Below are 13955 nucleotides of genomic sequence, written 5' to 3'. Positions count from 1 at the left end.
TTGTCAACAGTATTAAGATATTCAGAGTAATAAAAAAAACCGAAAGACAACTGTGAAGAACTGCACAAGAACTCCATAAAGGTGAACGCTGCACTATAAAAAGGCAGATGAAGGTCCAAAAAGTAAAGAAATGAACATGGCAAAACAATCAACAAGGATGATCAAAAAAATGGAATAGCTTCCATACAAGGAACAACTCAAAATACTGGAATCTCCAGATTAGCAAGGAAAGAGTGGAAGGAAAAGATGGAGAAATTATGGACATCTATAGAAACTGAGTTGCATGGATGGAGGAGGTGAACAGAAAACAATTCTCCACTGCCTCTTCTGTAAGGGCACAAAGGAGCAGGCAACGAAACCAGGAGGCAGCAATTTAAAACAACAGGCTAATGAGCTGTAGACTTAAAAAAGGTTAATGTGGTTTCCAAAAGTTTTTAAAAGTGAATAGGCAAATTCATGACAGGAAACTCCAGTGCAGGCTGCCCAAGACAAAGATACCACCTCCTGTTCAGCAAGTCCCCAAGCCACAAACTCTTGAAGTGTCTCCTTCTCTAGGCCTCTTCTGTTTCTGCACTCTTCCCCCAGCTATCAGTGTTGGTCCCCTGGGTAGAACCACCTCTGGTCTATTCTGCTACGACTGCTGTTACATTCTTGTGCACAAGCCTCGCTCTCCTGTTATGTCATGCCAGTGAGTGCTGCCTTTACCCAATGTGTTTTCCACCCGAGGAAATAGAAGGAGTACTCTAAGACTCCCAACTTTAAGATGTCCCTCTAAGTGGCAAGAGCAGCATAAAGTTGTTTCGGGCCCATTAAGCTACAGTGCTGTAGCTCTTCATCACAAACACTTAGTAACAGCCAGGCTTTATCAGAGGCCTCTGCTTTTTAGCTCTCTTTGGTTTTACACAGTATTTTAATACAATAATTATAGCTGAATTAAATTTTGTTATATTAGCAGACTGCAATATGACTTAAAAATAAATGTTCTTACCCCTGGAATGACTACAGTCCCAACTCCATTTTTCAGTTTTGATCTACCTCTGCCACCTCTTCCTGAAAGACCTGCACCACGTGGCCTCCGCTTCCCTGGGAATCCTGATCCACGGCCCTATTCAATATAAGATAACAATTTAAATGCAACCTGAAGTTCTTCTGTTATACAGGATTCAAACTTGTTAAATGCAACTAGGGAAAAACATAAGTAAAAAACTACCCTATGATTTCAAGTGAATATGAGCACATTAGGCCATAGTCATTAAGTCGCTTCATAAATCATCGTGAAATACCTTTAACTACTTACATGACATAACATGATCACCTTTAACACCAGAGAGAAAGCGGCCAAACCCAAAAATGTTTATTTTCTGCTCAGGAAGAACTGGAAACACAGAACTGCATTTTTTTGACACAGTTGCAAAGAATCCAAAATAAATATCCTCTATTCTATGATTCATTTTTCTTTTTAAACAGTCAGCTCAGACAGTCATGGGACTTCTGAATATGGTCTGGACACTTGATTACATGCAATCGTAGATGTTTTTCTTACGCTATGAATAATCAAGCAAACACTGGAATTCATTAGGACTCACTACTCCCAAAGCGAAGCAGGAGCCGACTCCACCAAACTCTCTCAATTCTGCAGATACAGAGAGAGCTTTTTATATTAATTATATCAATTAGACTCAGGTCAACACTCCCCATAATACAATGTTTTTCTTTAAAAATATCCACTTATTTTTAGACAGCTTCTTTTTTCCCCTTCCTTACTTTAGATGCAGATTACAGTTGCAGTGTGGTGTGCTCTGGAGTATTTACAGTACATTCAACTACAATTAACTGTGGAAAAGCAACTAAATTTTTCATAATTACCTGATATTAATACTGTGATTTAGTTTGATTCTCTTTTTTTTTTTTTTAATTTCAAAAAGAACTGAACACAAAGAGGATCCCTAATCCTCCTTATCATTTTTCTAGAGAGAAAAAGAACATATTGACAATGTCCCTGAGTTCTGGCTGGTGTCAGACACCTTCACAACATGTTTCAGAAGCTCCAATCTGAATAAATGATGATAATTATGATATATACTCAAATAAGCACCTTTCCTACTATGAAGTAAGCAATGAGATTATTTATTGCATTTCAAATACGTGAATAATCTCAGCTCCTAATGCAGCCCGACTCCATCCACAAAGTGTCTAGATATGCTGTCTGTATCCAAATGTTTGCTGGAAACTACTTTTAATACCAAGACAAAACATTTACTCAATAAAACAATGTTGATGGAACCACAAAGCTCATTGGGGATGGTGTCACCAACAGATGTGAACAGTCTCTACTGATGGAGACAAGAGTTCCCTGGATGGAAAGCAGCACTATGGGCTCATTATTTCCAACAATATTTTTCAAACATGCCAACTCCTGTTTTAAAGAAGATGTGGAAGTTTATGGTCATAATTAAAGGGAGAATCCAAGCATCCCAATGGTAACATTTTATTAACATCCATCTATTAATGGGAAGAGAAATTAAATTTACTTACTCTTACACAACAAGGTAATGCAATGCAATGCTATTTTAGGAAGTGAAAGGAAGGATGCCAATGATGGATGAAGTATTTATATGTACTAAGGTGAAACAAAAAATGTTGTCCTTACATGTATATGGAGTTAATACATATGCACACACAGGACATAGAAGCGTCAATTTTTTAAGGTGTAAGCTATTCTAGCACGTTTCTTATTCTGTCTGTTTCAGATCAGGTATCAGTATTGTTATTTTCACACAACTAGTAACAGGAATAAGCACATAATTGTATCAATGTTAATGCTGAATATTAAGCTGAAAAATTAATGCTTGAAGCAGCAAAAGCTAAGCTAATGTCAAAACAAAATTAGCATGAGAGTTAAAGTGAGATGAAAATAAATCATTGGGAAGCTACAGCTATTTGTCAGAGTTTCGTCATTTAGCTTTTTTGCCTTTATTTAAAAATAATAATTCCACTTCGTTTCTTCAGGTGTTTTTAATGGTAAACGTCACTGTGGATACAAGCTTTGGTCCATCTAATCAGGTAGGAAGGTTGTTATTTATTCCCCCATAAGCTAAAAACTATGTCACTTTGAATCCACTCTGCAAGACTTCTCCACAGCAACAAATTCAACAAATTCAGATCTCTGCTCCTTTCCATGCCTGGCTTACCTTACTGCCAGTCTTAGGGACATTTTCCTTCTCAGGTAATTTATTTTGACAGCTATGTAAAGCCAACCACAAAAAGTGAAGTACTAAACACACACAAAAAACTGGTAATACAAGCTATTCTTTGAAACTGAAAATCATGGCAATGCCATCATACTGTACACTCTGGAAAGCATGTATTTTTTTAACTTGAAATCTCCAGAGTTTCAATAATTTTTAAAGGCCTTAAACAGTAGTAAAACGGAAGATTCATTCAGTTGTGAGATACAGGATTTCATCACTAGTCTCTACAGCAGAAAGACAGCAACGGACATGAAAATAAATTCAAATTATTTACCACTTTGATGCTCCAAATGGCACTGCCAGGAAGCTGTCTGGATTTAAAAATGTCCCGACCTTCTGAACTGTCTGGGGACCAGGAAGGTGGGCTGACTGTATTATTGGTACTCCAAGCCCCCTAGGATACGGTAGGTGAGAAAATAGATGTATAAAACTTCGCAACATAAAAAAATAAAAAAAAAAAAGAAAGAAAAGAAAAAAGCAAGCAACAAAAAATAATCTGAAAAGCAAAGCACATGCAGGCATAGGAATTTCTACGTTAACTTAAGTAGTCAATTAGTTCGCTGAGTGAGAGGAAGGTGGGAAATTTTTAGGTTCTCATTGAAACATACATTAAAACAAATATTAACCTCAAACTGATGGTGAAATACAACAAAATGAGTTTTACAAACAAAGCATAATATAAATTGAAAGCAAGCAATCATAACAACAAATTATATCCCTAAATTTATTGCATCAGAGACAGTAGTTTGAGATGACAACATCCCCTTTTACACTTCAAATCACATTTTGAAAGAACAGATGGCCTTAGTTGACTTTTGAGTCTAAACTACTGATAATAACAGCAACAACTAGTCTGAGAAGTGCGTGAAACAAAATGAATATAAATAAACCATAAAAAAAAGGGGAAAAAAAAGGAAAAACAGCAACATGATAATTAATGAAGTACCTCTTTTCTGCAAGTTTGCCAGAAACAAACCATTATAAAACCCCCACTACTAAGGTTTTTTCACCCCAGTGTTCTCATGTTATGCTCTGGTATCAAATTTTAATACATTATTATATACATGGAATAACATACATCTGTATGGTGTATGTACAAACCCTTTTAAACTGATTATTATCCCTGTTTATATAGTTCCCATGATGGTGAGACACTGTATAACCCTGTCAGAAAAAAATATGGTAAAACAAGAAGAAAGTGCTAAGATGGGAAGAAAAAAAAAAAAGCAGCTGAAGTTTCTCATACACATTAAAATATGTGGACGACTTCCTCGAACCCTAAGTAAAGACTGCAGGAGATAGCTATCAAAATAAATAACTTCATTCTAAATTTACAAATTAGAATATTTAAAGGATAATACATTTTCCTAATTCTAAGTTTGTGAGAGTCAGAAATAATGAATACCAGGATGAGAAATAAAATAGATGAAAAGTACAGGTTTACCTTCTCGAGAATGACATTCAGCAGTAGAATCCCACGGATGATAGGGGATAACCTCACGCATACTAATAAGTCCCAACTATTCACACATGCATAACTGCTCACATGGGCAAGCCCAAACACATTTACGCCTTTGAATGCTGGTCTTTACAATAATAAGCATTAAGAAAAATGAGATAGCTCTGCAAAATGTGGCGGGTTTTTTTTCTGAAATGAAATGTTCTCCATCAAGAATGTCCAGGAAACAGTTTCTTTGGAATCAACAACTCATCAAAACACATATTCAGCTCAGACTGTAAATAGGTATTTTGCTAACAGCTGCGCTGACTGAAAATAGGGCTACTCCTCAACGGATTTCAGGCCAGAAGGATCACGGGCAAGACCTCCATAATCCATGTCAGGCACAGCCAGGTTAGCTCAATCTGCTGATGAAGGTGAGTATGAGCCAACATCTCGCTTACCCTCCAGCAGATGAGGAAAAGCTCATATGATGCCTTCTGCCTGCAGAGCTGGGTAGGCAGTAACCTACAGCTGCTCAGATAGCTCAGTATTCAAACTGGCACAACAGATCCGAAAGAAAAATTCTGTTGGTGACCTAAAACCCTAATTATGCAAAAAAGTTGCATTTTAAAAATGCCAACGTTGTCCAGGTGGTACAACCCACAGTGCGGACGTGGTCATATTCAGTATAGATCTGCTTTCTAGGAGTTTAGCTACGCCTGCCTGGGAAAGGGAGCATGGACAATACAGCGCTTTAAAAAAACCAAAACCCACCACCACTTTACAATTTTGTCCACACAAGGGGTTACTTAGACACACAACCTACAAACTGCTTAGTGGTCCCAAGATTACCACTGTGTTTTCAACTTCCCATCATTGTCCTCCCTCTGCCAGGGTGCTTCCAAAAAATACCCCAGCTGAACTGCTACTGCCGGCAACTGCTCACCTGCACTTGGGTTAAAGTGGGTATGCTTGACTGAACAGCTTACATTGCAGGATTTTGCTATCCCAGTTTTTTTCTTGACTTCAGTTACATGGCCATAACACAGACAACTCAACACATCAGAAGGATCAACACCCTCTATCAGGGGAATAGTGTTGAGCAAAAACCTCCTGCATCTGTGAACCTAGAGATGGACAGGAGTCCTGGTTCACATCCAGGACGTAAGGGCATAATATTCGTAACATAACAGAGGCAACAACCGCACCAAGTCAGAAATGGGCAGAAAGAAAGCAAGTGAACTTCCACCAAAACGGAGGTTCGATACACCTACCCGAACACATCCCTGGGGGTCTCCTCTGAAACGCAGGTCACCCTCTGCCTGTGCTGAAGCACCCTGTGCTCCCTAAATGGTCAGCAAAGGGAAAAGGGTGCTTGCAGAAGGCAACTCACCGCATGGGATGGGAGGTGCCCTACATGCCCTTACTTCTCTCCATTGGCTCTAAATAAACTCTGTAAGACTCAGGGTGACTATGGCAGACCTTTAACACTGCAGATACCTGCGGTTGGGTGAATCCCATTCCGTGAGACCACAGCAACTTCCACCAGGCAGAAATGGCAAGACTGAAGGCTGATTTTGCTCTGTCAAGAGCACTGTAGTTTATTAATCAGTTCTCTGTCGAAACCTCATGTTTTTACTAAGCGCTGTCATACTAGTTAGAAACTACATCAGCACGTTTGTGGCAACAGATTTAACTTTACTACAATAGCCATATTTTTAATATCAAAGAATGTTCCATTTTAGCAAGATAAAGTTAAAACTTTCAATGAATTTTAGTTACAGTTTTCCAATATTTCTAAAATTAATAATGCATAGCAAGTAACTGTTCTTATAATATGGCAACCTAAAGAAAATCTATATAGGAACACAAAGATAATCTGTGTCTCATAGAAACAATCTTTACATCATTCTATAAGGGAGGCAACATGCTGGCTAAAGGTCACAATTCAAGATCTCAAACATGCTGAAAATACATAATCAAAAACTAAAACCACCTACCCTTATTTGGGACGTACAAAATTATTTTCCTTTTAAGAAGATATACTTCTCCAGTGATTAAGTATATTCAAAAGATTAAAAAGCTAATAGAATATTAAATCTGAATATGAAATATTTGGTCTTGCAAAACAAAATTAATTGTATATGATTCATGAACCATATTGTTAAGAATTAAATTGGAAATTTAATCCAAGTTTTATTGTAGATCAGAAACATTTGAATTCTTGGTCAGATAAACTTAATTAAAAACACACACTTCCACAATACTCTGAACAAATGAATTACATCAAAGAGATGCATTAATTATATTTTGGCTTTTAATTAATGCCTATTACCACACAACACTGAAGAGAAAGTTCTATTCAGTTCATTTACATCAGAACCACGGCAGTAATTATGTACTGTGACAGAAACAGGAAGTTCTAATTCTCCATCATATTCTTGAGTCCTCGAAATTGAACAACACAGCTGCAAGTAAATTATAACAAAAGGAAACCCAGTGTCAGCAAGGGTCAGGAGATCTCACTAAATTACCACTGACTGTGTTCGGCTGCTTAACGCTTTATGAAATCTACTGCAATCACAAATGCACAAACCTGGATTTGCATTTTAATATTTCACGTAATTTTAGGGTTGTGAACAAAATCTAATCTTTTCAAAATAAAGCTCATAAAAAAAACCCCACAAAAATCAAACAACATAAAAACCATAACAAAAACTAATCCTTGAAAAAGACCCTTTTTGATCTTTTTTTTTACCGCCATCTACCACAACAACAACGTACTTAATGGCACAATGTAATTGAAGACAGCAAAAAAGCCATAATACCCAAGGAAGAACACACATCCAAACCCATCACGGTGCTTTGCATCTTCCAGTGTCATTTTAGAAAATCTCTTAAAACACCTAGAGATATGCAGTGAGCCATATAATACTGATCACCAGTATCTTCATGATGAAAACTGAATACCTCTTATCTTACTATTTTCCACAGAACACATTCTAAAGTAATACAATAAAACAAAACCAGTAGAAGGTTATTCTTTTCTATTCCGTACCATTCTACAGACCATTCTCACCTCTTTACCTACCAGTCTTACAATGCCGCATATGCTATAATGCTCTGTTTAGTGCCTTCATACTAGTGTTGGCTTGCCTTTCGGGTCCACGGCGTAACCAGGCTCTTTATGGGGTACCTATTTTAAACCTGTGCAGTCCTTGACAAGCAACTAGTTCAGCATGACAGTTCCTTTGTGCAACTTTAATCAATAAAAATAACCCTATTTGTGTAACTTTTCTCTCTTATTTCACTGCCCTCTAAGGCACATTGCTAAGAACTCATCCAGCTGCAAGGTAACATTTGTAGTGCATGACCTACGTCCTGACACAAAGTGACACAACAGCATTATGTGTTATTTTTTAAACAGAAAGAAGCAGACCTCAAACCTGTAAGATTAACCAGCTTTTGAGAAGGCAAAATTCCTCTTTAGTGACACCCAGAGAAGAACCACAGATGACCTGGTTTATTCCAAACTGCTATACCTATAACTTCATAGAAGCATTTTTTCTTCCAGCATTGTTTTCCCCACTTTTTACATGTTTTGGAGCAACGTGATCGTATTTGGACAGACAGGCACTGAAACACCGTGTTAGGCTAAAATGTTTTAAATTAAGCTTATGTCCCTTCTTCAGCAGTGAGGCCACACTTGGCATGGAAAATGAGATGGAATGGCAGAAAGCAGCACTCTCCTCAGCTGCCAACAGCTGCCCAACATGATGCTCTCCCTAAGCCAGAACTGGTAGAAAAATAGCCATTTTGAAGTGTCTGTAGAGTACGACACAAAGAAACAAAAGGTCTTAATTCTTTGGTTTTTATACCTGGTGAAAACCTGCTTACTTGCCTTCAAACCTGTCCCAAAGCATTGTCATGTAACGGGAAACCAAACCAGACCCCAGCACATGTAAGTGTCTGGAGAACACGGACAGCAGGCAAGAGAGAGCATCAGAAGGAAGATTATAGTTACAGCTATGAGGCTTCTTTCTTTTGCCAATTTTTGAATCAGTTACTAAAATCATATATAACGAGTTGATTATAAAGTCATATATAGGGCTGCTGGCACCAAGATCAGAAAAATGTAACATTTTCTCTCCGGAGAACTGGAGCAAATATTAACAAAAAATCTCAAGTGCACTGTTTAAGATGACAGAAATTGAGCACAATTAGATACAAACGGAAGGTGTTCTTTGACAACCAAATATATTTAGAGGTTTCTGCTCCTATCCACAACTCTCTATTTGGAAAAGTACAAAATTCTTTAAAAACCCCCAATATTTACAGCAAAGAATAGCAATTAAAAACACACCCAAACCAAACCTAAGCCAATTTCTGTGTGCAATTCAAAGACTAAAACATTTAAACACATGCCTTACCCACTGTGGATTTGTCTGATTACATCTTGCTCAGGAGGAAGGCACCTACCTGTAACTGGACATTTCTAAATCTCTTATTCATAGTCTACAGACCTCCATTCAACAGGCTTCAGTCCCTCAGCAAAGGCCCAAAGTAGGAAGTTAACATAGCAAACTTACAGTAGTGAAGATAATTTTGTCACTGTTTAAGGCAGATATACATATTCCTGCAAATATGATATATACCTTACTGCACAGTGACCTAGAAAAATCTAACTGCAGCAAAATAAACAAGGCATTCCTAAACTCAGTGGAAAAAGAAATAAGGTCCCAATAATAAAGTTGGTTTTAGAAAACATCCATTATATACAAGCTGCTTCTCTTTTTTCAAAATACACATTATCTACAGGTACAAGACTTGCATCTTCCATTTCCAACATGAAAAATCAGATTAATGGAAGTAAAAACTGACTGATGAAGAGTCTGAAAAAGATCCCCAAGTCCAAATCTCTACCAGCTAGTTAAGCTGAATTTAGACTACTGATAGAAGGTGAGGAAAACAGTGTCTATTTTTCACTAATCAAGTATCCACAGGGTCTTAATTTTTTTCAGCCCTTACTCAAGACAATTTTTCACTGAATTCCAACGAGGTGCCGATCTGTGCTAAAATTGAATTATCAATGGAAAGTAAGGAACTTAAAACAAAGTGTGCCCATCGCTTTTTTGCTTTTCTTACCAAAAAATTGCTATTTGCTTCCCAAAAGTGCCATCTTAGTAGCTGTTTAAAGCACAAGACAAAGATAATCAAAACCAAAAGAAACCTTCATGGACTTCCAACATGCTTTTACAAGGCAGGTCATGAATTTTACAAGTAACTTGTCCAGTTCTACAACAGGCACTGCTAAGCTACTAAGTACCTTTTTATTTTAAAATATAATTTGCAAACTGTTGAACAGATTATATTGATTTAGCATCACAGCTAGGATTTTGTGTTACACCTGAATTCTGAACCATAATTCAACTCAGTTTTATTTGCATTACTCACACCACATATTAAGAGGTTAATGTCTATATTCTATTGTACACAGAATATACCAAGTACCATTTTTACAGCTGATTGGTTTTTTTTTTCTTTTTTTGAGACACGTATCTATTCTGCTACAGGCATTTACAGCTGGGGTCAGTTTTCATGTTTTCCTCAACGGGTTCTCTGGCAGTTAACTAATTTTATTACCGGTATTGCGATGCTGGTTCCAATGCAGAGCAGGGGCAAATTGCACAGAAGAATAAACACAACTCTTACTGGAACACAAAATACAAATAAACTTCCCCAACAGAAAACTTGAATTCATTTTAGACTGCCTAAGAACCCCACCCCTTTTCAATTTGCATGATAATCTGAGAAATTTAATTTTTCAGACAGAAAAATGATTTTTATACATGCTTGTATGAGGGTAAAAAGAAAACAACCCAGAGATAGTCTAAAACCTTCCAAATTTAATTTCTTATATTACGTTTGTTGCCCTTGTTATACACTTTTAACCCTTTCAGAACACTATCTCATACCTTTTTCTTAAGAACCAAGAATTTTGAACCCCAGGTAACACATGAAAATTGAAGGAATTGTGCAATATATGAAAAGCTTTTTTAACACTAAGTTCTGAAAAGCATGAAATCATCAGCCTAGAAGTCCCAAAGACTAAAAATAAATTGTGATGAAAACGGAAATGAAACATTTTGTCACACTGACATACTTTTTGTGTAGAATTTTGCAAACACAACATAAATCCTACAGACTGATGAACTATTTTCCTCACAACTACACAACTTGAATGGAGAGCAAGACATTGCAGAAGGTGACAGACTTGAGGATTCTTTTCACTTATCAAATTTAATCCTAGTTAAACCACAATGATTTGTACCAGACAGTTCTTATGCGGTATTTGCTAATGTAACAAACCCATCAAATTATTTGCAATACCATTAAAAACGATGATCAAGATAATATCTGGCAGCATGATGGAAACAGGAGTTGTTGCAGGTTTTTCTATAAAGCCAGTTTAAGAAATGTTAACACACTTTGAAAGTACTAGCCAAAATAAATGCATATATGAAAAAGATTAAGAGATACGTTAAAAGGCACAGCATTATGTGTATCTGCATCTGTAGCATATGTATTAAAAATATAACAAATTTTCTTTTATTTTGTTCTAAGCATGAGCTGAAGGAAACTTTACTTCTCACTAGAGAACCTTTATGATGTCTGATCTTTCAATTATTTAACATGAAACTACCTTCTGGAAAAAATAAACTACGCATTCACTTAGAATAAACTCATACTACGTTCTAAAAAACAGGTGAATTTAATGCATTATACTCAAATTTTGTACTATGTGCTTAATAAATATATAATGAAATATTCTACATGCTTACCTGTCTTGATCTGGGTCTTCCAGGAGAAAACTTGCGTTTGGTGATGGCTGGTTTTCCCATGCCAATTTTTGGAGTGACTGATATGTAAGTCGTTGGGAGAGTGCTTCCAGCAGTGGAAGGCACTGCTGGGGGCTGACTGTGCTGTACATCTCGTGCAGAATGCAAGTCTAATGAAACATCCGGCGAGGAAGACACATTTGTCTTGTTTATATTAACTGATGGGGGAAGTGAGGGGTAAGTCTCAGCTGGTGATTTTATGGGTTTGTCTCCAACTGGTGAACTATTTGCAACACCTTCATTTGCAGACATAGCTTCTACTTCTAGAACAGCTGGTGTGTCTGACTTCTCATGGATTTCTCCTTTTTCTACATCCTTTTGAACTTTTATTATTTCCAGTTGTTGTTCTACAGGGGTACAAATACCTCCTTTACTTTCAGTCTCCTGTATTTCTGGCGTCACAGTTATGGTCTCAGGTACTGAAGACAGAGACCGAGAGTCTACTGTGGATACTTCTGATACCTCCACACTACCCTGTGGCAGCTGTGTCTCTTCCACTTGTTTGTCTAATTCCTGCTGTATTACAGCTTGAACACCTTCCACCACTTCCATCATTTTCTCAGTCTGACTCTCACCAGATGCTGGTGTCTTTTTAGGAGACATTTCCATTTCAGCTGAATTAATTTCAGCAGAGGCTTCTGTTTCCAGTTCTGTGGTCTTTTCTTCTGGTGATATGCCTGTAACTAAGTACAACCATATAAAAGACTCAGTGCAAAAAAGAAAAACTTACACAGGTGTAGTGGTCAACAAATACACCTGGAACACATCAAGTACACCAAGTACATATCACTTTACTTCAGTGAATTTAATACACAGCTTAAAATATACTTCGTAAGTAACTTTCTTTGTACCTATGTTTATAGTAGTCTATATTTTTAGTATATATTCCTACTGTTTGATCATTATTCTCTCCCCTCCCTGGAAATGCAGCAGAGTAAATAACAGATTTTTCATTTCTGCTTATTGAAGATGTTAGCATAAATTATCATATTTTAAGCAACTGCCCCAACACTTCCAAAAAGCAGACAGCTAAGAAGGACAGGGCAAGTACAAATACAAAACATTTCCCTCCTAGCGCTCTTTCAGTCTTTAGGAAATCACCTGAAATGAAAACAGCTGATGCTGGTTTTTAATTTACTGATGTCTCATGGTTTTCTTTCAAAAATATTTGTCTAGCGTTCCCTTGAACCAATCAAGCACCTTTCATCCACAACTTTCTTCACCAAGGACTTCCAGAGTCTTGTATCCATTCCATGGAGAATCACATTCTTTGCTCTGAATTCAGCTTTTCATATCTTCTTTTGATGGACCCTGCTTCTCTTGCAGGTCGCTTACTTTCTATTACACTTGCACTTTTAAATTCACACTGCTACAACCTCCTCAGTCACTACAGTTGAAAGCCTAGCATTTTATTGTGAAGACTAGTAGTTTTAAATCATGGCTGTTATACCACAGACTGTGATGCATAACAGAGTGATCACAGATAATCTGCGAGATTCTGTTTTTGCTTTGGCTTTAAATGCAGGTTCCTTGATTGTCCTTAGAGCAACCATCCTCCAACAGTGGGTGGAGGTGGGCGGGACATACTGTAAAGTTCTCCACCGTTGATATCAGTCACTAACACATTTAGAGGACTTGACCCAGCCACCCTTCTATTTGTATCCTTTTCTTCGGCTGGTACTTCATGTGTGGTTGATAAGATGCATTTAGTCCCTGAACATAAATTATCAGCTACTACAGCACACCCTGTCTGGATGAGTACATCTGTTTATTAAACAAATAATCTTTTCTTTACAAAGGGAAAGAAAAGAAGAAATCCTTAACCAAGGATGCTTGTGGAGCTGAAGCACATAAACTCGAAAGAAGTTGTACAGTGTGCCCCAAAACACACCAGGGGAAATTAATCTGATCCAGTTATTTGCAGCTACAAAGAAGAGCTGAAGAGAATCATTGAAAAGAACAGAATCATAGAATAGAAGCACAGAAACATTAAGGTTGGAAAAGACCTCTAGGATCATCAAGTCCAACTGTCAACCCAATGCTACCATGTCTCCTAAATCATGCCCTGAAAAAATAAAGTGTGAGTGACTGTATTTAAATAGCAACAGATAGTGGTTTTTTACTATAAACTTGCAGTATATAAAGGCACTTTCAGCTTTTGGAGAAAGCCAGTCCCACCAAACAAGTAAAACCACTTTCTTCCACACCAATATTCTGAAGACTATCTTTGCCTTCAGTAAAATAATTCTTCAGCAAAAAGGTTAATTCTCTTGCTTGAGAGTTCAGATATTAGTACTGATTCAATTAGTCTCCTACTGCTTTCCAGGAAGTTTTTCCTCTGAAATTTATGAAGTACCACAAACC

The 13955-nt window shown here is 37.2% G+C and overlaps 1 protein-coding gene across 22 annotated transcripts in view; it reads right to left on the bottom strand.

Annotated features, from left to right (window-relative positions):
* KMT2C (lysine methyltransferase 2C) overlaps positions 1-13955 on the bottom strand; it is a 200890-nt gene that overhangs the window by 71964 nt on the left and 114971 nt on the right. For 20 of the 22 annotated variants that reach the window (XM_064445046.1, XM_064445052.1, XM_064445047.1 and 17 more), the window contains 3 exons: positions 11535-12274; positions 3526-3645; positions 989-1105 (listed from right to left, as the gene is read on the bottom strand). In XM_064445046.1, the coding sequence (XP_064301116.1) occupies positions 989-1105; positions 3526-3645; positions 11535-12274 (977 nt within the window). The remainder of the gene's footprint in view (positions 1-988; positions 1106-3525; positions 3646-11534; positions 12275-13955) is intronic. The other 2 variants (XM_064445059.1, XM_064445064.1) reach the window with 2 other exon arrangements.

Source organism: Phalacrocorax carbo, chromosome 2 (genome assembly GCF_963921805.1).
Source record: "Phalacrocorax carbo chromosome 2, bPhaCar2.1, whole genome shotgun sequence".
Taxonomy (NCBI): domain Eukaryota; kingdom Metazoa; phylum Chordata; class Aves; order Suliformes; family Phalacrocoracidae; genus Phalacrocorax; species Phalacrocorax carbo.
Note: the sequence above shows the minus strand (reverse complement) of the source record. Positions and strands in the feature narration are given on the sequence as shown.